At 44.3% G+C, this 25,324-nt stretch overlaps 3 protein-coding genes across 3 annotated transcripts; 2 read left to right on the top strand and 1 right to left on the bottom strand.

The window, feature by feature from the left end:
- Positions 1-1,703: 1,703 nt before the first annotated feature.
- Positions 1,704-9,285, bottom strand: LOC101764814 (protein argonaute MEL1). The gene is made up of 21 exons (XM_022824238.1): positions 8,548-9,285; positions 7,302-7,489; positions 7,045-7,185; positions 6,814-6,944; positions 6,282-6,391; positions 6,095-6,201; positions 5,867-6,002; positions 5,675-5,791; positions 5,186-5,293; positions 5,021-5,092; positions 4,705-4,824; positions 4,478-4,616; positions 4,047-4,162; positions 3,835-3,966; positions 3,532-3,677; positions 3,383-3,445; positions 3,111-3,307; positions 2,793-2,866; positions 2,600-2,694; positions 2,448-2,479; positions 1,704-2,237 (listed from the first exon to the last, which is right to left on the bottom strand). The coding sequence occupies exons 1-21, from the start codon at positions 9,283-9,285 to the stop codon at positions 2,074-2,076; spliced, it is 3,126 nt and encodes a 1,041-aa protein (XP_022679973.1). The 3' UTR covers positions 1,704-2,073.
- An 8,953-nt stretch (positions 9,286-18,238) lies between these two features.
- On the top strand, positions 18,239-21,340 carry LOC101759656 (peptidyl-prolyl cis-trans isomerase FKBP16-4, chloroplastic). The gene is made up of 9 exons (XM_004955657.3): positions 18,239-18,505; positions 18,599-18,657; positions 18,782-18,837; positions 19,245-19,302; positions 19,895-19,969; positions 20,330-20,419; positions 20,823-20,900; positions 21,021-21,061; positions 21,143-21,340. The coding sequence occupies exons 1-9, from the start codon at positions 18,334-18,336 to the stop codon at positions 21,168-21,170; spliced, it is 657 nt and encodes a 218-aa protein (XP_004955714.1). The 5' UTR covers positions 18,239-18,333; the 3' UTR covers positions 21,171-21,340.
- A 180-nt stretch (positions 21,341-21,520) lies between these two features.
- On the top strand, positions 21,521-24,189 carry LOC101758991 (protein CHUP1, chloroplastic). The gene is made up of 3 exons (XM_004955656.4): positions 21,521-21,711; positions 21,785-23,179; positions 23,307-24,189. Exons 2-3 carry the CDS (start codon positions 22,343-22,345, stop codon positions 23,931-23,933), a joined length of 1,464 nt encoding a protein of 487 aa, XP_004955713.1. The 5' UTR covers positions 21,521-21,711; positions 21,785-22,342; the 3' UTR covers positions 23,934-24,189.
- Positions 24,190-25,324: the final 1,135 nt, after the last annotated feature.

Consider the following 25,324-nt stretch of genomic DNA (forward strand, 5'->3'; position numbering starts at 1 on the left):
ACGATCGGCGAGAAGAACCCGGCGTCGTTGATAGAAGGGTCAGTGAAGCGGATGGGATCGGCAGCTTACCTTTTCCTGAAAGAAAGATAGTGTCGAAAAGAGGCAGACTTGGGCGGATGAATAAAGCTTTGAACACGGCTGAGACTGGCAGTGTTCCGGTGACGGCGATGCTTCTTGCAGATCACAAGTAAGCTTTTACACAGCACGGAGGAGCAAGCGGCTTGGTGACTTGGAGAAAAATAGGGAGAAGGAGAGCGAAGAGTTCCTCAAGAACTCGGCATGTGGCGTTAGGCCGGGGGGGTGATTTTCTTTTTTTTTTTAATTTTTTAATACCTTTAGTACCGATTATCTCAACCGGTACTAAAAGCCCCCCTTTAGTACTAAACTACCAGTACCGGTTGCGAAATCGGTACTAAAGGTGTTCCCAACCGGTACTAATGGTATTTTTCCTAGTAGTGAATTCCAATGAGTAGATGCAACAGTAAAAAAACACGATGATCCTGATTATATTCCCGACACTACAGTCGTGCAGAAGATTCTGCAATCTGCAAACGGTATTTGTGGAATGCATTAGCAGCCACAAATTCTCCTTTCAGAAGAAGCAAAACCACATCAATTTTAAGCCATGGTTTGCTTTCAAAAAAAAGAATTCCCGACACTACAGTCGTGCAGAAGATTCTGCAATCTGCAACGGTATTTGTGGAATGCATTAGCAGCCACAAATTCTCCTTTCAGAAGAAGCAAAACCACATCAATTTTAAGCCATGGTTTGCTTTCAAAAAAAGAAAGGAAAAAAGCAGTAATGCATGGACATCGAGACAGAAGAGATGTGTGGACCGAATTGGTGTATGGACAACCTGCTTTTGGCGAGACCACGAGAGCAATGTACATAGGAAGAAAGACAATGGTTTTGGACCTGACCAGAAGTTAGTTAATTTTCTTTTGAAGGGAAAAGTATTGTTAAATCGCCTCAAATTGGTGGCAGATAGAAGGAGAGAGAAACGAAGAACAGCACTCCTTTTGGTGGCCAGAGGAAAGGTTTCTCCCCTTTCATCACAGAAATGCCCTTTTTGGTACCTTCCATTTTGGTAGACAAAAAAAAACACATAAGTACAGTATCAATTTACGTGCTAGGAAAAGTGGGGTCACCTCCGTATACAACAAAAGTAGATCAAATACTTAATCTCAGAAACATAAAAGACTAAACAAATCTCTATTCACAATGCAATTGGTTTTGTATGACTTGCAGATAAACCATTGGATGAATGGTCCCTGTGCAAATAAGCACCGGCTTCTCATCGAGGTTAAGCCGTTGGAGCAAAAATGTGCCTAGAAATGGAAAAATGGAAATAAAATTGTACTCACCAACCCATCTTCCCCTGTGTGTTGTACCGGAGCAAATGTGAGATGAGAGGGAGAAACAGACAATCGGACAGATACTGTATGATATGATTCCCTAGTGGATAACAGGAACACAAACCCACAAAACAATTCAGAGTGCACATAGGCCGAAACTGTGACAAAAATGCACGGCACATCAACAATCAGCCTAGAAACCCCTGAACGAGAACCCACAAAACAATTCAGAAGTATACATGGGCCGAAACTGTCACAGAAATGCACGGCACATCAACAATCAGCCTGGAAACCCTGCCCGAGACCGAAGACACAAGACAGGACATAACAAATAGGAATAGCCGGGTGACACAGAAATTCGTTTTAACTTTTTTTTTCTCATATCTCCAATTTCTATCTGATTTTTCTTCCCCATTCGGTAAGTGAGTTCCACCAATCGCCTCCCTTGGGCATCACATCACAGGACTCGAAATTTCTCCAGCTATGCCCTCCTGTTTGGCTCATTGAGCCTTGTGCAAAGTTATCTCAAACTGTCACGGCACAAAACATCAGCAGATCTCTGGGCAGTACGGAAACTGCCAACCTCTGTTTACCGCATCCTAACAGTTACATCAACAGCTAACAACTTCATACATCAACACGGCCTGTTGTTGCAGATCGAGGCTGCCTGAAGCCGGACATGCACCACAACAGCTACCGGCAGCACGCGCAGGTACATCAGCAGAAGAACATCACTTCCTTCACTTTGTCCTTGACCTGCGGTAGCTGGCGGAACGCAGCTGGACCGCCACTGGCGACAGAGGCTCCATCGGCGCCCTCTGCTTGCTCGTCGTAGTACCTTGCGCGGGAAGCCGCCAGGTGGGCGTAGTAGGCCGGTGGAACTGCACGGGGAAGGATTGGAATCAGTTTTCCAATGGCAAATAAGAAATCTATAAGAAAGAAACAAGAGGAAAACTAATCTCTCTCTCTCTCTCTCTCACACACACACACACACACACACACACACACGCACGCACGCACACACTGGAACACTCACTCACACACACACACGCACGCACACACTGGAACACTCACACTGGAAGGAGACTTACCAACTGAGATAGAGCGCGTGCAGCATGCATATCTGCATTTGCAAAACAAATATCAGCTGGCAGCCACAGTCAACAATAAAATTGAATTGGGCAACAAATATAGTGACAAAAAAGGAGCAGCAGTGGTGAATGGGAGTGCCAATCAAGCTTACGTGTAACACAGGTTGTTAGTGAGCATCTGCAGCGCATCAGCCGAGAAATGGTTCTCGTCGTACAGGACATGATAATGTGTTGGCCTGCTTGTTCCCTGAAGAAATGCATTTACATTTAGTGTGATGACAAATATTGAAACTCAGAAGGTCCGCGGCACCTAGCACAAATGGCACCAGAGTGTCTGACACATACCTGAATTCCTGCATGGCTACAAAGGTAGAAATCAAACTCACTGGGATGACAAACGTCAGTATCAACCACAGTTCCTGCACAACCAAAAAAACGAGTGGCAATTCACAATCAAACAAGTGCTAAAAGTTACTTTACTGGAAGTAGAGATATCCCTAAGATACACTGGCTACAAGGGTTTAGTAGAGGGGTAATAAACCAAGCCAACCAGAGTTCAATTCTCACCTACTGCATATTAATGCTAGGTGGATATCTCTTCTCCCTATTTTTTTTCTTACTTTTGTTTCAATGATAAACAAGGATGGTGATCATGGTACTAACCAGGAAGAATGTTTCCACTTCTATCTGTGAGATCACGCCTTCTATGATCAGGGAAGAGCCTTGTGTGGTGCCTTTTTTGTACTACTACAAATGTCACTGGGGGTAGATACCCCTGTTCCATAGAAGCACAAGCCTTCCTGATTGCATCCATTTCATAGAGCAAAACATGGCTGAACTGCCCTTCACTTACTCCATCCCTAAATAAACAAAAAAGATAGTACGAAGTCAAGAAGGCTTCATACAAGGGTTATTGTTAATATTCAAGCACGTACCTGTAAAATATAATCCGTTTAGGCTTTTGGCCAGTCTTTTTATAGAATGATAACAGCAACTCCCTGCAGAAAATAATTTAGAGGCATCTTAGTTTCAAACTATCATCTCTTAATTCACATCCATCATGAACATAAAGGATACAAGTTACCTTATCATTCCACCATTTACTGCGGTGCCTTTCTCTGGATCTGTAGTGGTCCAGAAGAGATTCTGTATAATTTCCTGCCTATGCTCTTGGGCAGAGACCAGAGCTTTATAGGTTGTTATTTCAGGCCAGTCCATGGATGCCACCACCTGCAAAAGGTGATGCCAGCTATCTATTACTTTGTCAGAAAAGACCAATAGAAGTTCAGAACCATAACAATTGGCATTCAAATATGAAGAAAATTTTTCGTTTAAATTACTACAACGTTTGAACGAAACAATTGCCAGCAGAGAACAGGAAACTGACAGCTGCAATAGATGCTGATGAGTCTTCTCCTGCTACAGGATGGGTCACATCAGCACCAAAAATGATTGTCGGTGCATCCGGGACAAAAGGTATTCCTTTAGGCATCTCAAGCAGTGTATTGCACCCTCCAACCTGATAAACACAAAAAAAAAATCCATTTTCCATGACAACTGAAGCACACCAGAGAGAAGAAAACAGTAAATTGCACTGACCTTCACATTGATTTTAAGGGCGACGTTTTCGAAATACTGCTTGTTTTTTGGGGACTTTGGATTTATGCACTGAGATACTATATCAAGTTCAGTCTCACACAACTTCTTAATTTTCCCTACAAAAGTCACACGACAATATGTGTTAACCATGAAACCAAGCAGAAACTCTCGTAGACAGATATTATATGCTGAATGTTGTGGAGAAGTTAACCCTAAGTGTGTTACACAAAAAATGCAAATAACTTGCCCTATGTGTGCTACACCCAAAAACTAAAGACACAAATAACCTGCCATGTGTGCACTACACAGCCACATGTTACTTGTCAACCTTTTCCATAGAATTTTGTGTAAGCATAGTTTTTCCATGACATTCATAACTTTCTTTTTTTTTAGAAATTTTAGAAGTGAGAGATATTCAAGGATGAGCATACCATAATGACCAGAAATTTCTGGAAGAATCACAATAAGCAGCTGGAGATTGGGAGCATTAATGTGAACATTCCTTAGAGCAGCTTCTATGTTGTTGGGAGAAGCTGACTGAACTTCTATCACTGGCGTTGCATTGAAATCCTGAATTCCATTGACATAAAAAATTCAATGTGCTGCGGCTGACGAAGTTATAAGCTACTTGTATCCAGAAGCATATGCACGAACTTACCATGCCAATGGACTTGCACATATGAACCAAGTCATAGCATATTCTGACTACATCATGATGTACCATCCGCGAAAAGCTCAAACAAGTCCATCTGTCAACAGTTCTACCATTGACCATTTTCTGAAAACATAAAGTGAAACTCAGTAGGTAGAGTATTCCAAGTCCAACAAAAGCCAACTCTAGGAACCACAAAATCCTTTGTTTGCATTTTTTCCTGTAATTATACATTTTGGCATTATTCCAACATAAAAATGAAATTGAGCTGGCAAGAAAATAACCAGATAAGGAAATCTAACTCGCCAACATATAGAATCACCTTGTTAATCATATTCCACTTCCCGACGCTTGGTGCCACAGTTTTCTCCCTTCCGGATTCATGGTATTTCAGCTGAAACAAGATTAAACTTAGTCATCATCCTTGGAATTAGTTATGGAAAATCAAAAGTCAACCATCAAACTGAGAATGCTGTATAACAGATACCACAGGTGGAGGCAGCACACGCGCTTGCACCTCGACCATATGATTGGCAACAGTGATCCTGAACGCCTGTGCCAGGCGATCAGCAGAATAGTTGTTGCGGCCAACCATCTAAACAAGGCAAGCAAACATTAAAAATCATTGCACTTTAAGTTGCTGGCCAAAACATCATAAATGACATTAGATCACAAGAAAGTGAAATGAGTAAATTTAAGAAACATAAAGTACAGTATAAGAAAACTACACATTAAATGTATAGTACCCTTGCTTACTGCCAAATGTATGACTATTTACAGTTCTTTGATACATATGTTAAGAAGTCATATTGTTCTTAAAAAATTACTAAACAGACTGTGAATACATGGATAAGGATACAGCCAATTTATTGTTTTAAACTTTAGGTATTTCAAAAAGAAATTGATGTAACAAATTTCAAGAAATTTTAACCCTTCGAAAAGGCAGTGTCATAGCCAAAATGGGTTAGACACATACTTGAATGATATTGTTCTCCCTCTCTTGGGGACGTTTACAGGTTGCCTTCAGTATGCTGGCCACCTGTGGGTCACTAAGCTTCCTAGGGTATTTTTGCCCTTCAATAATTTCACACACCTGCAAACATGTTATACAAACAATTAGCAGGGTACACAGGTGTTGTGCAGAAATCACAAATGATGCAAATGCTACCTCCATCGGTAAATATATCGGCTTAGAATCTTTGCCGGACTGCAGGCAGGGCCAAGCAGTGTATTGCAACCGGTACTTGTACCGTTGCTCAAAGTATTGAACAACAGTCAGCTGAGGGCCATCATTGCAAGAAAAGCTGAAGATAAGCAATGGTAACAAGTAAGTTCGTATTGGAAGAAAAATACTAGACTGAATAGGCAACGGGATAAGAGATATGAACAGATGAACCTCAGCTGTGCCAATGGGACAGAAGTAATCCCAGTTATCTTGTAGATGCTCCTTTTGCCCTGCTGGTGTGTGGTCTCAACACGAACTCCACGCAGGGCTTTCTTAATCTGAAAAGAAAAATAGAGAGACAGATCTGTCAGTGACTGCACATATATAGTATGTAACAACTTTTGTTGACAAATATTACCTTCAAACGATCCCTGTCCGAAAAAGGCTGCATGGGGTTGGTCACCCGCAGAAACTCATCAACAAATTGTACCACAGGGATAGATTTATAAAACGAAGTCGAGCATGTGTCTAAATAAGAAAAGAACAATCAAGAGGTTAAACACTGAAAAGAAATGCACAAGAACATTCCTATGAACATAAAAATGAAGGTCCCATTTATACCCTACTAAAGTGTTTTAGGGGAGAACTTGATTTTGAACAGTCAAAAATGCATGCCATACAGAAGCTATTTTATTGAAAGTGCAATGACTAAGTTCGTCTTTTTGTGAATGCCACCTGAGTTTGAGACACAAATTCCAATGTCACTCACATAAATGTGGGACCAATGATGGCAACCAACAAAACACCAACTTGTGTGTGGCTTGCACACAATGCCAAAGTTGAAACTGCTATGATTGCTCAATAATTCAGCATCTCAATATCAAGTCTCTATTGAAACTGAGTACACCCGTGTAATTTTTAACAAAGTAATTATCGGAGAAGATATTTACCAATGTTCAACGAGAGGCCCATTTGAGTGGGGCGCAAGCTCTGGTAGTATCCTCTCCAAAACTCCAGCCCCTCACCAATGTTCCCAGTACCAAACTGCTTGGAAAAGAAGGATCTAGAAACAGTGACATAACTGCAAAACAAAAGGAAGTCAGTAAACACATGGTCAGCAGCTCCAACAAAACAAAGCATTCCAGAAAAGAAACGGTGATGAAATAGCACTGATATCATACTTGAGAGAAGGAGACTCCCTCATGACAACATCAAGTGCTTGGATTGCGTCATGTGGCGAGTCCCTTTGCTGACCGTTGATGAACTGCTGCAGGTGGCACAAATTTGCCCGTGCCGCATATCGAATTGTCACTGTATACTCACTGAATTTCAGTAATTAAGAAAACAGGACACATGGTTCATCAGTTAACAGCTTCAAGTCACAAAAAAGTAGTGTACATTGTGCAAAAGACACATAGAACACAGGTGTGGTGCTTACATTTCTCGGCGTCCCAACTTGACAACAAAATCCATTGATTTGAATGGCAGCTCGCCTGCAGTGTACAGGCTCCTGCTTCCATCATAAGCAGGCATCTGGTGGGCAAGAGACGCACCGTGCACCTTAACAAGCTCCGAAAGCAGCACCCTGTTGGTTCTTCTTACCTTCGGTTCAGGACTGATTGAAACCTGGTAATGTATATGGATTCAGTCAGACGTACAGGGATAATGATCATATCTTTCATGAATATAAGCAACATAAATCACAGATGTTACAGTAAACAAAACCTAGGGCCAAACCGCACGTGTTCCAAACACAAATATGCTGATCCAATGTTTCATGAATACAAGCAACATAAATCACAGATATTAAAGTAAACAGCATGCATGTTCCAAACTCAGCTACACTAAAACTGCATAAGCACAGCACTACTGATCAGGTATGCAGGTTTGGAACACGTACACAAGATATCTGGATAAATACCTGGCTAGCAATTCTAGATAACTACCTTGCTAACAACAGGTATGAGGCGCAAAATAAAGGCTCCAACAGGGAATAGACCAATTAGGCACCAGAACCCGGCCAAGCACCAACCAAACCCAAATCCTAAACAGCCTATCCCTATCCACCGTGCAACCACCAACAAGCAGAAGCACAAAGACGTTGCCTAAACCATCGATCATTGGCAGAGCAATAATGAAGTGGCCATCAATGCCATGTCATATATGGAAATGGTGAAAGCAACAAAGTTGTGCTTGGCACACAGAACCCAAGGCGTCATCATCAACCCACTGCGTTTACACGAGTATAGCAGCAAGCACGCTGCAGACTTTTGCTCGGAATGGCAAGTGCAGAATTCCCCTTAGGGACCTAGAAAAAATAAGAGGAAATCGGACTGCTATGTATCTGCTTCACGTGACGAACATAATCTACTTGAGAATCATATCGCAGAACAAAAACGCATACGTGACGAACATACTAGAGCATCTGCAACAGAAACTACAGCTGAAAGTTTACCGGCCTAAAACACTGAAACTGAAGGGTAAAATTAGAGAGGAAACCGGACGTGAATCTCTACTTTGTCTAAGGAAACCTAGATCATAGTGCGGCCGTACGGAGAAAACCGCACCGCACCGCCAGAAGAAATGAACAGAACCTTAACTAGATCGTCGTGAACAGATCCAGAGCAATCAAACGCTGAAAACAAGCAGCGCACGAGTGGATGGAGAGGAGGGGGAGAGCTCACGTCGTAATGGCATATGTCGTTGTCGGCGAATTTGACGAGGAAGTGGTTCGCGCGCACGAGGACCTTCCTCCCCACCGTGCCGATCCCCGGGCGCGCCGGGTGCGCTATCCCCTTGCTCGACACCGGCGGAGCGGCCGGCGGCTGGTGCGCGGGAGGCTGCGCCGCGGATCTACCTGACGGCGCAGGGGGAGCGGGGCCCGCGTCCGCCACGGCCAGCCTCCCCATGCCCCTCGCCAGAGCACTTGCAGCCGCCGCCGCCGCCGCGGGGCCAGGAGGAGCTGGTGCTGGCGCTGGTGCTGGCGCCGGCGCCGTACTCGAAGCGGACGCGGGCGCAGGCGGCCGCGCGGAAGTCGAGGCTGCCGCCGCGGGGACGGCCACCGGCGCTGCAGGACGCGGCGCGGCGGGGCGGACGGGTGCCTCCACGCGGCCGCGGCCAGGGCCGCCTCCGCCCTCCCTGCGCCCGAACGGCGGCTGCTGCGGGTGCCCGCCACCGGCGCCTCGGCCTCCGCCGCCGCCGCGGCCGTAGGGCTGCTGGTACCAGCCTCCCCTGCCGCCGCGGCCGTAGGGCTGCTGGTACCCGCCTCCCCCGCCGCCGCGGCCGTAGGGCCCCTGGTGCCCGGCCCCGCCGCCGCGGCCGCCGACCCCACGCCCTCCGCCCTCGCCGCCCCGCCCACCAGGGCCTCGCCCTCCGGCCCCGCCGCGCCCACCGCCACCTCCTCCTCCGCCACGCGAAGCCATGGAGGGAAAGGGGGTTTTCCGAGCTGCGACGCGAGGCGAAGTGTCACAAGACAAGAAACTGACTGGGTGAGCACGCGAGACGCGGAAGGCCGGGGTTTATAGCCGCAGGCACGCGACGTGGGCTGCTGCGGGCCTGCGTGTTTGGGAAGGGACGGGGCGGGTTGTACCGGCGCACTCGCTGCATGTGGGGCCAGAATAAAAGGGCCCCACCTGTCAGTGACGTTAAGAGGATCCTTCTGTGTGCATTAGCATAGCGTACTTGGAGTGGTCCTGTCCAAATCAGACAATTTTATCACCCTTGGATGCGAATTGGACAGTAGATATTACAAAGTAAACCTTAGTCCATAATCTCATCTTCCGCTCCACCCTCCTCGCCGCCCACGCGCCGCCACACTTTTCCACCTCTGTTGTATCGCCTGCGTGTAGTGATTCTTTTTCGGCTCGATTTTATTGCCTAAGGTATATTCCTTAGTTGTAAGGCATATTCCTTGGTTGTATCGTCCAAAGATATTTTTCTCAGTTAAAAAATAAAGGGATCCCACTTGTCATGTTTAAGGTATCCTTCTGTGTGCATTAGCATAGGGTATCCGTATATATATATACACAAAATCAGGTAATTTTGTGGCTCTTGGATGCGAATTAGACGGCAGATATTATAAGTAAACTCTATCCGCAATCTGTTCTTCCGCTCCATCTCCTCTCCACCCTCTTCTCCACCCGCGCGCCGCCACTCTTTTCCACCTTTATTATATTGCATGCACGTAGTGAGCCTTTTTTGGCTCGGCTGTTTTCCCTAAGGTATATTCCTTAGTTCTAAGGCATATTTCTTGGTTGTATCATCCAAAGATATTTTTCTAAGTTCAAAAAATAAAGGGATCCCACCTGTCAGTGATATTTAGGGTATCCTTCTGTGTGCATTAGCATAGCGTACCTGGAGCACTCCTGTTCAAATAGGTAAGCATGTTTTTAAGTTCCCGTGTATATACAAAATCAGGTAATTTTTGTGGCTCTTGGATGCGAATTAGACGGCAGATATTATAAGTAAACCCTAGTCCGCAATTTGATCTTCCGTTCCACCTCCTCTCCGCCCGCGCGCCACCACTCTTTTCCACCTCTGTTGTCTCACATGCACATAGCAAACCTTTTTCGGCTCAACTGTTTTGCCTAAGGCATATTCCTTGGTTCTAAGGCATATTCTTTGGTTGTATCGCCCTAAAATATTTTTTCAGTTATACCAGCCTAAGATACATTCCTCAAAGATATTTTCCTCTTTTGTACCGTCACAAGATACCTTCCTCGGTTGTATCGCCTAAGAGGCTAAGATACCTTTCTCAATTGGACCACCCTAAGGAAGTACTACGTGAATGGGCCTACGTGTCTTGCCCCCCAACCCACATCCACAAAGTATGAATGGTACAGTGGGCTCACTATTTACATTTGGCTCAAAGTAGCGGTGAATTTTGAATTTAGAGCACCCCATCCCTACTTGTTAGTATACTAAGGTCCCGTTTGGCATGGCTCGTGAAAAAATATCTCTAGCTCCTGCTCATATGGAAAAGCAGTTTTTTCTAGCTTTGGCTTATTTTGTACGAAAACGTTTTCCAAAACGGCTTTTCCTAGCTGCTTTTAAGAATGTAAAGATGTCAAATGTCCAAAATACCTTTAATTTTTTTTTCTCTTTTCTCTTTTCTTTTTTCTCTTCATTTTCCTTTTCTTTTTCTTTCTTTTTTATTTCTCTTTCCTTCTCCCCTTCTTTTCTTTTTCCCTCCTCTCTCCTTATCCGATCCCAGCCAACCCCTCCTCCCTCCCGGCCTTCCCATCCCGGCGGTCATGCCCCCACGCTGCGTGCAGCGCGTGCACCTGAGGGGCGGGGGGTGCAGGCGGGGCACAACGCAGGCGGAGCAGAAGGCTAGCCGTGGGGGAGGAACCGGGGGCGGAGGCGGGGCGCGCTGGCCGAAGCAGGAGCTGGCGGTGGGGCGGAGTAGGAGGCTAGCGGCCGTGGTGGAGGAGATGGAGGCACGCGAGGAGGAGCAGGAGGCTAGCGGCACATGGAGGCGGCCGTCAGCGCACTGGCGCTAGGGAGGAGAGCAGGCTGAGGACAAGGATGGAAAATCATGTACGTGGACGGGGAGAAGCCGGGGGAAGCCATTTTTTCTAGCTCGTCACACCCAATTGATTTCGACCTACGGCTTTTGCCGGCTCATGTGCTGAAGCCGTTTTCTCTTGATCCGTTTGGTACAGCTTGTGCAAAAGCTGGTGGAAGAGCCAGTGGGAGAGCCATGCTAAAGGGGGCTAACTTTATGAGCACACTGTATATATTGCGTTTCCACCGTGGCATATATTCACATTATCGTGCTAGAGCAAAATCATGCCATGGCCACTGCCTATTAAGAGCACCACACGTCCACACCACCTATTAAAGGATTAAGGGCACCCTGCTACTACCTTGCATCACGAACTTGTTAGCGGGCTCATAGAACGAGAGGAAACCTCAAAGCTCCTCGTAGCCCGTCATGATCAAGGACAACGATGAAAGACAAGACTCTGTGCTATAGTCTTGCCCAAGGGGCAACCTAAAATCCTTCTCACTCCCTCTCATCGTCGTCGTCCTTCGCTCCAGCCCCAATATCTGGTGGTCTATTGTTACTGATGTGTTTCCATGGTCAAATAAACGAGGAACTCCCTCCTGTACGACACTCTGCGTGCCATCCCTACACTGCAGGGCCTGCGCCTCCATCAACATAGGACTAGATACTTGAGACGATGACGTTGATCTGTCGGCATCTGACGACGCTACAGGCTACAGCCGTTGCCTTTCGATCGGTAGCGCCGCAGTATCTCCAAGCTGCAAGCAAGACTGCAAGTTCATCGTGGTGGCAGCAATGGAGTACTCCTACTCCAACACTGAACTGGTAGCACAGTGTGTTGATGGTGACAGTGATACAATGTGATGTGAAACCAAGTACAGTGAGAAAGGGTGGTTGTGTGTGCATCTACTTTGGCGATGTGCTTTACCAGGACATGCAGGATATCTCCTCGGCAGATCCACCCACAACCTGCTGTCACTACCAGAAAACTTCCTATGGTACCGGTCCTAAACCTCCAGTCCTAAACCTCCTCCTGGACCGGTTGTGACAACAGGTAGCTGAGGGTGTTAAAAAATTAAAAAAAAAATCCCCCCGCCGCCAGCCCTCCCACCAGCCCCCTCCACCCCCAGCCGGCCGCCCCTCCTCCTCCTCCACCTCCGGCCCGCCACCCCTCCTCCTGCGCCATCCCGCGCTCGAGCCTGCATCCCTCCACCGCTGCCACCTGAGGGGAAGGAAGAGAAAGCTAGCTAGGTAGAGGAAGGGAGAGAGACGGGAGAGGGAGGTGGAGCGCTAGTTGTTGAGAAGATAAGGCCGGGAGCGTGTGGACGGGGAGGCAAAAAAAATCCTAAGTACTGCGCGGGGGGACGGAGAAGACCTCTAGTACCGGTGGGGGAGTCCATTCGGTACTAGAGGGTAGCCTCTAGTATAGGTTGGAGCCTCCACTAAATCTTTTAGTACCGGGTGGAGGTTCCAACCGGTAATAGAGACCGGTACTAGAGGATCTCCGGGAGCTTCTAAATTTGGAACCGGTACTAATGGTCCAAAAACAATCGGTTCTAAGACTAGGGATGAGAGGTCATATTTTTAGTAGTGTGTTTTGGGAGAAACTACGGGTGTGTTTGGTTGGTTGTATCATTTGATTCATGTATGAAATGATTCAAAATAATAATGATCCTTTTATTTGGTTGGGTGAATTGTACGAACTCATCCAGGATGAGGCAATCCCACTTAATACATTATTCTACTAATTAAAATAAATCATACGGTACAAAACAAATTGGTTGAACTACCCTATCCAGAATCATCCATGCATCTATCATGTAGTGCATGCAACCAAACACACCCTGTATTTTTCATTAATTTTCTTTCGTGAGTATGGAAGCAGCGATTCATGATGGTAAATGAGCTGTGTATTTCTAGTGTGACTGACGATTGTCTTTCAGATAATTTTGGGACTCATGATGGGAAAGCAGCTCTGAAGCTGGCTGATCCATTACTTCACCATGGCGCGAGTCAAAACGGTCAACCCAGCGCTTGCATCTCCTATCAGTTTTCTCTGCGGCAGTGGCCAAAAGAGGACTCATGATGCTGAAGTGGAGGACGGTACGTACGCACGGTATCAGAAATTCAGAATTCAGACAGAGACGGCTCGATCAGAAAAAGGACACCGCAGAAAGGTGTCAAGGGTCTCTTCTGCGTGCTGCACCTGCGTGGCGTCAGGCGATGGTTCCGGCAGTTGGTGGATTGTGATGCTTTGGGGTTCTTTTGAGTTTTGACCCCGGCCCTGGAGCTGGAGACCGCTGACGACTGCCATGTGATGAGATGGAAGAGAAGTGGCTCCCGTTGCTGGTTTTTAGGAAACTAAAATTTATGTGACATTAAATATTCGGATATTAATTAAGAGAACTAAACATGAGCTAATTATAAAACTAATTATATAGATGGAGGCTAATTCATGAGATGATCAATTAAGCCTAACTAATTCATCATTAGCACATGTTTACTGTAGCACCATATTATCAAATCATGGACTAATTAGGCTTAATAGATTCGTCTCGCAAATTAGTCTCCATCTGTGCAATTGGTTTTATAATTAGTCTATATTTAATACTTCTAATTATTATCCAAACATTCAATGTGACAGGAATTTTAGGAGTTCCTGAGGAACCAAACACCCCCTTAATCCATCTTGCAACGATGGAGAACGGTGCAACAAATACACGGTGATAGTTTTGAATCTTTCTCAAATGTCGTGCATATTTGCTTCAAATGACATGAACATCAACGAAGCATAGAGAATGGGGTGTTTGGATACCAGGTGCCAAACTTTAGCCGTGTCATATTGAATGTTCAGATACTAATTAGGAGGACTAAACATGAGCTAATTATAAAACTAATTGTAGAACCCCTAGGCTAATTCACGAGATAAATCTATTAAGGCTAATTAATCCATCATTAGCAAATGGTTACTGTAGCACCACATTATCAAATCATGGACTAATTAGGCTTAATAGATTTGTCTCGCAAATTAGACTCCATCTGTGCAATTAATTTTATAATTAGCTTATGTTTAATACTCCTAATTAGTATCCAAACATCCGATGTGACAGGTGCTAAACTTTAGCACGTGGGAGCCAAACAGGCCCTAACTCAAAATGTGTTGAGTTTCCTAGATATCGACGTAGTATTCAATAAGGCAATGCTTTGACTAGCATTTTTTTTAATAAAACATAACATCTCAGTAACATAATTATGTAATAAAAAAATATTTTTATGGGAATCTAGCTAGATGTACCTCGTATTGTCAATTTATGAAATTCTTCATTATTGTTACGGTTGCAATTAAAACAATGTTTGACTAATTGAATGCTAAAACAATGAGCATCTTGAATAAGTAGGAGCATCATCTTTTTTTGTCTGGTTTTGTATCGATTGTAGTAGTGTTTTCAACATCACATCACTGGTTACTACGTGTGCTTTATACGATTTAGAGTCTATATAGAAATGAAGGTGGTTTTCATACTTTTGTGATCAGTCCTTTCTCATGTAAGGAATCACCTTTCTAGGATCCTAGTCATTACTTGATCAAAATCAGTCTTTGCATCTTAGCCATCTTCTTAATTTGTGAAGTTCTTACTCATTTATAAGTTCTTACTCTCCTTTATCAAGACTCCTCTCATCGTCTTTGTTCTAAACAACGTCGTGAACCTCCCACCAACTATCATCTAGCCTCTGTCTACTCTAAATTCATTACTTGATCAAAATCATCTTCTTGATTTATGAAGTTCTGACTCATTTATAAGGCTCTCTTCATCTTTGCTCCTAACGACCTTGTGAAACTCCCACTAACTACCATCTAGTCTTCATAGTAACATAGCATGGTCTTATTTGATTAGACACTCACTTCGTCATAAAAGTAAGGTTAGAAATATGCGACTTACCATGAAAGTGTGCCAACAAATTTGTTGCTACACGTACAATGTTATACCCTGAAATTTTTGGATTTCAAGATGTGATAGAAAGAACAATTAAACAATAATTTTCTCATAATTTTAAAAAATTTCCCAACATTTATTTTCTTGATAGGTAATTTAGTATAGGAAAATAATTGGTTATTTTTATGAATTAAATAAAGTTATTTTATGTGTGTTGCACTCATGCCGATGCATTTATTTTTACTGATTAAATGAGGAAGTTTGAGTTCAAATATGTTTAACGCGGTAGAAAAATAGAAAGAAGTTTTGTTCGTCTCTCTTTTCGTTTCGTTTCTTTTCTTTTCTTTTCTTCCTCTTCAGCTTTCTCTCTTCATTCTTCTGTCCTGAGCTCACTTGGAACCTAGCAAGTAACATGTCAATCGCAGAAGTCTGAAACTCATCTCCCCTTGTCGACAATGTCAAACACCCTCCTATTGTCGCTTTCTGCCAACCAACTTAGCTGCAATGCAAGAGGGCCAGATAGCAGGCTCGACGGAGCTATTGTCCTCCGTGGCCATGATGTTTTGCTGAATGCTATCGTCGTCGGCCATGAACAGCACCATGCTAGAGTCTTGCACGTAAACTACTTCCACAAATCTATGTTCTTTATTAATCTATCTATGCCTTATCTCTAGCAAGTTCTACGTTATAGCCCCCGCAATCTTTAATCTTGATTCCCTACGTACTCATTCTGCGTTGTTACTGTCTTATGCAAACCGTGCAATCCATTGTTATTTATGATCATAATTAACTGTGTTACTACTAACAGGAGCGTATGGTAAAATTTAGGACTAAAATAGCGGCTACGGTACTATCAACTATATTTAATGAACGGTTAAGTAAACCATTACTACATAATGAGGATGAAATCATCGGAAGCTCCAGTGATAGTAGAGAAATAGTAGAACCTAACGAGATTCAGCAGATCAAACAAAAGAGGAAATCTACAAACGACCATAAAAATGCACTTAAACCGAAGAAAATCGATATAGAGATAGACTCAGATAAGCAAGATGTTCTTCTATACCACAAGGACTGGCCTTTGAAGAGAGATGAGTTAGCTGAGATTTTTGTGATTATATTTTGACAATCAAGGATCGTGCGAAATTGGAGTAAATTGGAGTAGGCACAGTACTTCGTACTTCATCACTTTCGTTTACCACTAATAGTATTGCAGTTTATTATGATTTCTTATGCATCGTCCCTATCTATTGTTTTGCAGTATGGTTTGGGTAAGAAGTGATTTACCCTACAAGAGTGTGTATAAACTCGGTGATTTCAAGGTGTTGCTGAAACGAGGTTCACCTATGCCTGAACCATTTTTCAACTTAGATGTCTGATTTCTTGCATGCCGAGAGGCTAAAGGGATGACAAGATACAACAACAAGGTTGCAAAACATCACATGGATCTGCGGTTCAGTGTAAGTTAGCTTGTTTATAATTACAATCATACTGTGGAATATATTGCATTCATTGTCTATTTATATTTATTATAAATAAAATTGATAAGTGGTACTGATCATGGCTATATATCCTTCCGATTTAGAAAATGTTGGAGTTAACACATCATGAAAAATATCGTACACGTCGCAGTGGTAAAGAGTTAGGTGATGTGATTGGTGGATGGGAAATAGTAAAATATGACATAGTAGGTTGTAGGTTGTAGATATGTAAGTCCTTTTCATGTTGTTATTTCTTCATTACATATTCTTTATGATCCTAATACTAAGTGCTTTGCAGTTTCTTTTACCATGGAAGCACGTCAATACCTACCTACTTTATGTACTCGACATTAAGCGAAAGAATCTTATTGTGGTTGATACTAAACGCATTCCCAATTATGCCACGGATGTACCATATAAACATTATGCGATATAGATTGTAGGGTTTCATCTAAAATTTCAGATCGCATTTAGACAGCTTAAACATGATTCATGGGAGGATGTTCACAAATAGGAATTTGAACGTGCGAAAGGGATTGCGGAAGACACTAATGGATAACCAGCTTTAACATACCTGCATTTTAAAGTGTCAATATCCTTTATTTCTTAAAATATATGTTTGTATATTTATATAGCTGACAATTTATCGTACCACAGATTTTCAGATGGATAGCTTATTCTACAGTACATAGCATGGTGGGATATTCCTCGAAACGTGCACATCTATACAGTGAGTAAATATACTTTGTTGTACTTTTCTTTGTGATTTTACAATATACAATAAATCCTATCACACGAGAGATAAACTTGTAGTAAGTACTCATCTTACGTATAGGATGCTGTTACGATGCGGCGCAACTTCTTCATCGATCTTTTGGCGTACAAAGCGAATGATTGGAGGAGAAGACTACTGAGCATTGTGAAACATTATCTTTGGCGCATCACTGGTAAAGAAATAGGATAGATGGGGGTGTCTTTTGGATGACCTGTATTTATACTTGTTCCACATGATTATTGTCCTGCTGAATCCAATATTGAAGGTTGTTCAAGACGCTATTAGAGCTTGCTAGAAACGAATACGATGTAAAAGTGATTAACTGCCGTATATCATTTAGAATTAGTCACATGATTATTCTTTTGTAAGTTGAGATAAAAAGCATCCAAGCGTACTTATGCTTATGCTATTACTCATTGCAAAGTCATTTTTTATTTCACATTGAGGGTATTTCGCATGTGTTTGAGTTTGTAGAAGTAAATATTTGATACTTACATATGAAATTTGTTTTTGCTACGCACGGGTACTTACCCGATCTAGTATATGTTTATTTTCAAAAAGAAAATCAAGAAACTGGATCATGCTTGGACTTGGCTGTACAGCCTGCTGCAGTGTGGCTGAAATTGAAGATTCTGATTTCTGCCGGTGGGAGCGACATCCTGAAACTGACAATTCCAGGATGGAAATTCAGAGGCCACGAGCACACGAGCCCAGCCGGAAAATACCAAATTTCAGAGTTCGCCGGCTCGCCGCTGCCGCCAGCCCGACCAATGGAGCTCACCGTCGTGCCCTCCATCTCCCTCTCCCCGCTCCGCGCCCTCCCTCTCCCCACCAGGAGGGCGGCGCGGCGGCCGGCCTTCGCCTGCCGCTGCAGCTGCTCCCCGGACGCGTCCCAAGGGGCCACCCGGCGGTGGTTCGCCTCCCTCCTCACCGCCGCCGCAGGTTCTTGATTGCTCTGCTCTGTTCTGCTCGGCGATTGTCTGGGATCGATTCGCCTGGGCCCTGCGTGTTCTGATCCTCTCTTTCTTGGCGAAGCGGTCGGAGTTGGCGTGGCCGGAGGGGAAGCCGGCGCGGTGTCCACCAGCAGGAGGGCGGTAAGGACCTGGCGACCTTGTACTCCACTACAGCATTTCTGTGTCAGGATTTGGTTGATCTTGTGAAATTGGGTTGAGATGTCTGTGCTTTGTTTTCGTGTGTTTGTGTTGGTTGAATGGGCAGCTCAGGGCGTCCAAGATTCCGGAGAGTGAGTTCACCAGCCTGCCCAATGGCCTCAAGTACGCGCTTGCTCCGATTCTACTTCATGTCGGATTTTGGGTGGATTTGGTTTTGTTTGTTCACGTATAAGCATGACCACACGTGCAATAATTAGTGCTCCAGTAATAAAGGCAACATTTTCTAGTACTTTTGGATGTTATGAAGAAGATAAGGATCGAGGCCTACTGATATTTTGTTTTTTATTTTTGGTTGGTGCATCTAAACTAGAATTAGACTGATACTGCACTGGGATCAATTTCCCGGTGTGGCATTCCACTGACGATGAAGATAGCTGTGTTCAAAATAGACCATTTCACGTGTGAAGTTCTCTATTCAGAGTTCAGACTTGTTCTGATCTTTTGACTGAATGCTGAAGCATGCTTTTCTGTTGCCTGAGTATGCACTAACTTGCCAAATTTCGGACCAGGTACTATGACATCAAGGTAGGAAGTGGGGCTAAAGCTGTTAAAGGATCCCGTGTCGCGGTAAGTACCACCACAATCTGGGTATCTTGGATCGAGCATAACATGGTATAACCATAATGGACAAATCATTGGCATATGCATTTGTACTGCAGTATGCTAATCATAGCTGGCACTGAACAGAATAATCCTAAGGAATAGAGGAAACGTGAGCCCGAGGTCGCTCGAGTCCTGACGCTAGGAAGTCTGAATTGTGCTCATTTGTTTTCTGATTGAGGACTAAATTTCATATCTAGAAGTTATTTCTTTCAGATGTGATTGGTGCTCTTGTTTCAAGCATGCTTACAAGACAATCTCTTGCTGTTTTATAATGTGCTCTTGTTTTGATAAATCATGCGAGTCAAATAATCGCTTGCTTGAGATAAGTTAGCATGCTATAACTAACTGACTGCTGAAAAGTGTGTGCTAAACTAGGAGGATTTTGATTTCAATTGAACTTTGAATGATTGTACATAACTAATGTTGTCATACATAACAATAACAAATCATGAACTACTTACATACAACCAATATGAATGCACCAGCTGCATTGTTATTACAGATCCACATTTTCATATTTTATTTTGTATAATGATCTATGCTTATGTTAGTTTAGGTACATTATGTGGCCAAGTGGAAGGGCATAACATTCATGACAAGCAGGCAGGGTCTCGGTGTTGGTGGTGGAACGGTAATGCTACGACATCTTCTGCCTCTTTCTCCATATAATTGCTACAAATCGTTCTCCATATAATTGCTACATAGCTTTCTTACATTGAAACCGTTATACTGAGCTAAATTTTCCTGACATATTATGAAATTCTGACATTCGAGAAGTTCCTTGCTCAATACATTTGTACAAATATCTCTAATTATTTCTTTGCTTATTTATCCTCACGAGTTGAGGTGATTGACAATGACAGTTTCTGTATAAAACAAAACCTGATTAATTTTCTGGTTTCGGTATTTATGGGGGTGATTATAATTGACAGTATCAGCTGTGATTATTTAATATGTACTGCCATTTACAAGTCTTAAAAGTTATGTGCAGCCATACGGTTTTGATGTTGGCAATTCTGAGAGAGGCAATGTTTTAAAAGGACTGGATCTTGGGGTTGAGGGGATGAAAGTTGGAGGACAGGTCTGTTAATGCTAAGTTTTGATTTGGTTTGCATCTATGATCTACCTTTTCAAATAATAAAAAAAACATCGCTCTGTAGACAATTAATATATTGGCACTGACTCTATAAACTACTAGTATAACTGTCACTTGATCAGCTTATAAACCAGAATGAGGACAACTAAGTTCCCCATCATATAAACCTTTATCAAAGAACAATGGAATAATTGTCCTAGAATCTGTCAATACAAGATTGTGCAAGGTATGTCATGCTTGAAAATAAAATATTGAATATCCACTTGTATTTCAAACAAAAGAAAAGATGCATAGAAAATGTTGATCTACTTCATTTATTTCATTCTTTTCAACAAACATATATGAAAATATTTAATAGCATTGGACAACATAATAATGAAATTGTCAGAGGTTGATCATCGTTCCTCCTGAACTGGCGTATGGAAAGAAAGGTGTCCAAGAAATTCCTCCAAATGCAACTATTGAGGTAGACTGTTATTTGTTTCCAAGTCATTTACAAACTCTGTCCTGTTCTTTGTCAGTTGCATCCCCTTGTTCTGTTTTGCCTTTTCTCCATCTATTTTTTTATGTTCTCTCTTTTCAACAGCTGGATGTTGAGCTACTATCAATCAAGCAGAGTCCATTCGGGTAAGCGAGATCAACCAGTTGTAACTGACATTCACCTTTTTTCTCCAACTGTCACTATAATATAAGCTTCCTTCTTTACAGGACTCCTGTGAAGATTGTCGAAGGATAACTGTGCATAGCTTTCTGAAGAGAATGGTACATGTGTGTGTGGTCAGGAGAGTGTTGCTCCTGGAAAAAGGCTAGTTTACCAAAATATGCTGGTGGTATTGCATTGATAGTGGCATGTGCACTCGTGTAAGATTTTGAACTTTATTGAAATATAGAATTCTTTTCTGCTTACATGTGACGAAAATAAACAATATACTCCAATTTCTATATTATCTGTGCTTCTTAGGAAAATCCTTGTCGTAAAAATTAGGTGGAAAGAAAAGTATAAGTGGTTTCGTAGCTCATGAATAACAAATAAATTTGGGGTTTCCATGTGCAGTTTTGTGTTTGAGTAACTAAGAATGTACGTATGCAGTAGGGCCAACCCCTCCTGATTCCTAAAAAAAGAAAGTACATATGTATTTGTGCAAAAAGAAAAGAAATAAGAATACGTGAAGTGTAAAGAAAAAACCGAAAGGTAAGACCTAAATGGACTGTCTTCATCTAGCACACGCAAGCAAAAAGGTGGATTTTACCCAGCACGCAAACCTGCCTTATCTGTGGTGAGTTCCTCTACTTTCTGTATAAGCATGTCCCTTTCCACCTATTTTATCACTAATTCTTCTCCATAATCAGCCATAACCACAAGGAGGGAAGCCTTGACTGGTAGAAAAGGTTCCATGCTGCCAGCAGATGATCCTTGGGCCTTGGCAATGTTAAAAAATAAAAGCAGGGAAGCCTTTGCATCTTCTGCATGCAAAGTTTATGCTTTCTTCTCTTAATCAAGTAACGGAATAATACTAATCTTTCTCTGAAGGATAAAGATGAGTTCCAAGTTGTTTAAAACTCTAGCTGTTAGTCATTATCCCAGAGGTATATTTATGTGAAACAAGATAAAATGGTACTCCCTCCGTCCCAAATTACTATCCGTCCCAAAATGAATAGTAATTTGGGACGGAGGGAGTATGTAAGAGCCCCTAACATATGCATTTGTTTATTCAAACAAGAACTTTTGTGTGTTCTTCACCAAAAGATCGCTGTTAGCGCAAAATCTTTGGATGGTTCAGTACCTGAACAAACTTGGCATAGTTTAGCCCTGAAGGCAAAGCAATGTAGGAACAGCTTTGGGTTGGCATACATATAGTAGTTAAAAGGTTATTCAACTGAGACTGAAGGAATGATGAAATCTTTTCAATGGAAAGCAACAAAGCTGAGGGGATCACGAATCTCCTTCTGAAGATAGTTTTTCCATTAGCTTTTCCTCTGGCTGGTGCTTTTATCTGTGACCTGATAACAAGTAGGGCAAATAGGCACAGTAGTTTCACAGACTCATCCGAGAGTTCATTCCAATTGGACCAATCATTGGGTTCAATCTGCAACGAAGAGGAGGAAGAAGAAATGGAGTCAACTCGTCGCGCGTCGCGGAGGTTGGCGCGAACAGGGAGTGCCTGCAGCACTGCAGGTAGACTTGTGATCAGTGAACTTGCAAGACAGGCTTCGAATGCTGAAGAAGTCATGGTGGTAGAAGCCACTGAAAATTCGTCAGAAGCTGCAGCCAACAAGCAGCTCCAGGATGATCAGAGAATGGCCGCCAACGAGATTGCGAGCCTGAAGCTCATGGTGTCAGCCCTTGAAGACCGAGCTTGCAGCATGGAGGCGCAGTTCAACGAGTACTGCGACATGAAGGAGCAGGAGTCGGCGTACCAGAAGATGCAGATCATGTGCCTGGGCATGAAGCTGGAGCTGCTGGAGTCTCAGAACCAGCGGCTCGAAGCGGCTGCTGTGGAGATCCGTGCAGCTGCCGAAGAGTTTGCTGCCATGAAAGGCAAGCTCGACATGCTGCAGAGCAAGTTCAAGAAGATCACGAAGAGAAGCAAGCAGGATTCGGATGCTTTTGGTGAGAAGATCCTGGCTCTTAATGTCAAACAGTCCCAGATGGCGAGAAGGTGCGAGGAGTTTGAGCAAGCCATGGAAGAGATGAAGCAGCTGACGTTGCAGCTGCAGGAGCAAAAGGCGGCAGCAAACAATGAGGTAATTCATCGACGATCAAATGATCCTTTTGGCTTCATCTTTGCATTTTTGTTTGATCTGCGATTAGAGCTGCGATCAGGCGATGTATTTGATCAGCGTGTTCTCCTTTTCTGCAATTGCATTTCAGAACGTGGAGGTGGTCGTGGAGAGAAGCTTGCGGAACCTGTCGAGCGGCAGGGACCTGGTGGACGGGCTGGAGGCGCTCCGGGACCGGTGGGCCACGGGCATGGAGGAGATGATCTACCTGGGCTGGATCACAGCGTGGCTGCAGCACGACCTCATGCTCATCGACGACGACGACGATGGCAGCACGGTGCTCGGTGGCAGCACCTACGACGGCGGTGAAGACGTCGGCGCCGTACTCGGTGGCAGCGCCTACGACGACGACGATGACCGGAAGCGGAAAGGTGTGCACCCGCCGGAGGATGAGAAGAAGAAGGGGGAGACGATGGTGGCCGCGGCGGCGCCGAGCAACGAGGTGGAGCTGTGCAAGGCGGGCTCCGTGTCGTCGTCCGGGTCGTCGTCGGGCCCGCGCCGCAGCGTGGAGGTGGAACCGCCGGCGTCGTCGTGCTTGGGGTTCGCGGCGGCGGGCGGGTGTAGCAGCAGCAGCAGGGGCGGCGGCGGCGGCGGGTGGAGCATCGGGCGGCCGAGGCTGCTCCGGAAGCTGCGCGGGTGGGCCGCCGCCGGCGGGAAGGCCGGCGACAGAGGAGGCAAGGCGCGGTGCAGGATCGCGGGGCCGTGCTGTCAGAAGTAAATAAAATAAACAATTACAGTCATCGATCTGCGTATACTCCTATTTGCTTGTGAAAATTTGAGAATGGAATGTACTATATTCTTTGAGAATAGGGGGAAAGAAAAAGAGAATTGCATGTGACTGGGAGAGGAAAAAAATTGTTTGATTAGCGTGAGTTGTACGTGTGCGTTGAAGATTATTGGTTTGTTCGGGAGTCGGGAGAACGAAGGAATACGCTGTGTTCATGTGCTTAGCGCTAACAATACGTTCGTTTCAACTTATCAGTTGTTTTTCTCTCACAACAAATCAGCCTTTCAATTGATTTATAAGTCCAGTCGAATAAAAGTTCTCTTCATATGCTTTGAATAAGAGTTCTTGCGTTCACGGGGATTGCAGCCAGGATAACGTGCATGGAGAAAGTAGCTTATGTATTTCTTTTGTCGTTCGTAGATCGAGCACGTTTTGTTTTTGCTGCAAGCTAGCTAATGTGCGTCCTGAGTCCAAAACACTCTCCCCATTTTATATATGCGGGTGGTTTTTGAGGATTTTGTATCTTTCAAACGTTCTTTTAACTTGGCAACGAATTGAATAATATGGAACATGGATTAAGATAGATCTTGCTAGATCGTCGTAAAATTAAATCTATAATGTTTAATCTTTCGCACATTTTAAATTCGGAGCGCCTATGGGTAATATTAATTGTTTTCTCAGATTAATTGCAATGACATGTCATTCTAATTTATTTCTCCTTCCAAATTATTTTATTAGGATTCGTGACAGGACATAGGAGGGCTGTACTTGAACCCTTGAATTTATTACATCGATTTCCTGAAAAAAGGAATAAACTGTATACTATGGGCAAAATCAGAATATACTTATCTTCGCGCATGTTGGACCAAAAATGCGTACGCCAGGGAGACCCGTATGACCACCACCAATACTTATTCTACAATCATTTGCTGTGCGTGCGCCACGGCGTCAAGCGGAGACGGGAACAGTCGTCGGCTTCCCTGGCGCGGCGCCACGGCAGCGCCGGCAGATTCGCCGCGTGTAGCCTCCCTTGCGCTTGGCGGACGCGAAAGCAGATGCGTGCGGTGCATTGAACTCGCCGTGACTCCCTCTGCTGCCGAGATCAACCGATCGAGAGGCGAGCGATAGGCACGCATTGAAGGCGCGCATGTGTCGACGCCGCCGCGCCCCTCGTCTCCGCTCCCCTCCACGTGTCCTCCAGCGCCCGCCTCGCCTGTCGCCGCCGGACACGGCGGCGGCCCAGCTCCGGCCCCCGTCGCCTCGCTTGCTTCTCTTTTCCCGGCTGCTGGCAGGCAGCATGGCTGCATGGCGGAGGAGGCTGGGCCGGGCAGCCTGGCACGTAGCTACAGGGGGGGGGGGGGGGGGGGGGGGGGGGGGGGGGG

This window comes from Setaria italica, chromosome II (assembly GCF_000263155.2).
Source record: "Setaria italica strain Yugu1 chromosome II, Setaria_italica_v2.0, whole genome shotgun sequence".
Classification (NCBI taxonomy): domain Eukaryota; kingdom Viridiplantae; phylum Streptophyta; class Magnoliopsida; order Poales; family Poaceae; genus Setaria; species Setaria italica.

What these genes read in the sequence shown, in the direction of transcription:
- LOC101764814 (XM_022824238.1), bottom strand. Translation starts at nt 9,285, where the DNA reads ATGGCTTCGCGTGGCGGAGGAGGAGGTGGCGGTGGGCGCGGCGGGGCC. An exon ending in CGATATATTTACCGATGGAG is followed by an intron (nt 5,792 to 5,866) that starts GTAGCATTTGCA and finishes ACATGTTTGCAG; the next exon opens with GTGTGTGAAATTATTGAAGG. An exon ending in AGAAATTTCTGGTCATTATG is followed by an intron (nt 4,163 to 4,477) that starts GTATGCTCATCC and finishes TGACTTTTGTAG; the next exon opens with GGAAAATTAAGAAGTTGTGT.
- LOC101758991 (XM_004955656.4), top strand. Translation starts at nt 22,343, where the DNA reads ATGGAAAGCAACAAAGCTGAGGGGATCACGAATCTCCTTCTGAAGATA. An exon ending in AGGCGGCAGCAAACAATGAG is followed by an intron (nt 23,180 to 23,306) that starts GTAATTCATCGA and finishes ATTGCATTTCAG; the next exon opens with AACGTGGAGGTGGTCGTGGA.
- LOC101759656 (XM_004955657.3), top strand. Translation starts at nt 18,334, where the DNA reads ATGGAGCTCACCGTCGTGCCCTCCATCTCCCTCTCCCCGCTCCGCGCC. An exon ending in AGCCTGCCCAATGGCCTCAA is followed by an intron (nt 18,838 to 19,244) that starts GTACGCGCTTGC and finishes ATTTCGGACCAG; the next exon opens with GTACTATGACATCAAGGTAG. An exon ending in GGATGAAAGTTGGAGGACAG is followed by an intron (nt 20,420 to 20,822) that starts GTCTGTTAATGC and finishes TGAAATTGTCAG; the next exon opens with AGGTTGATCATCGTTCCTCC.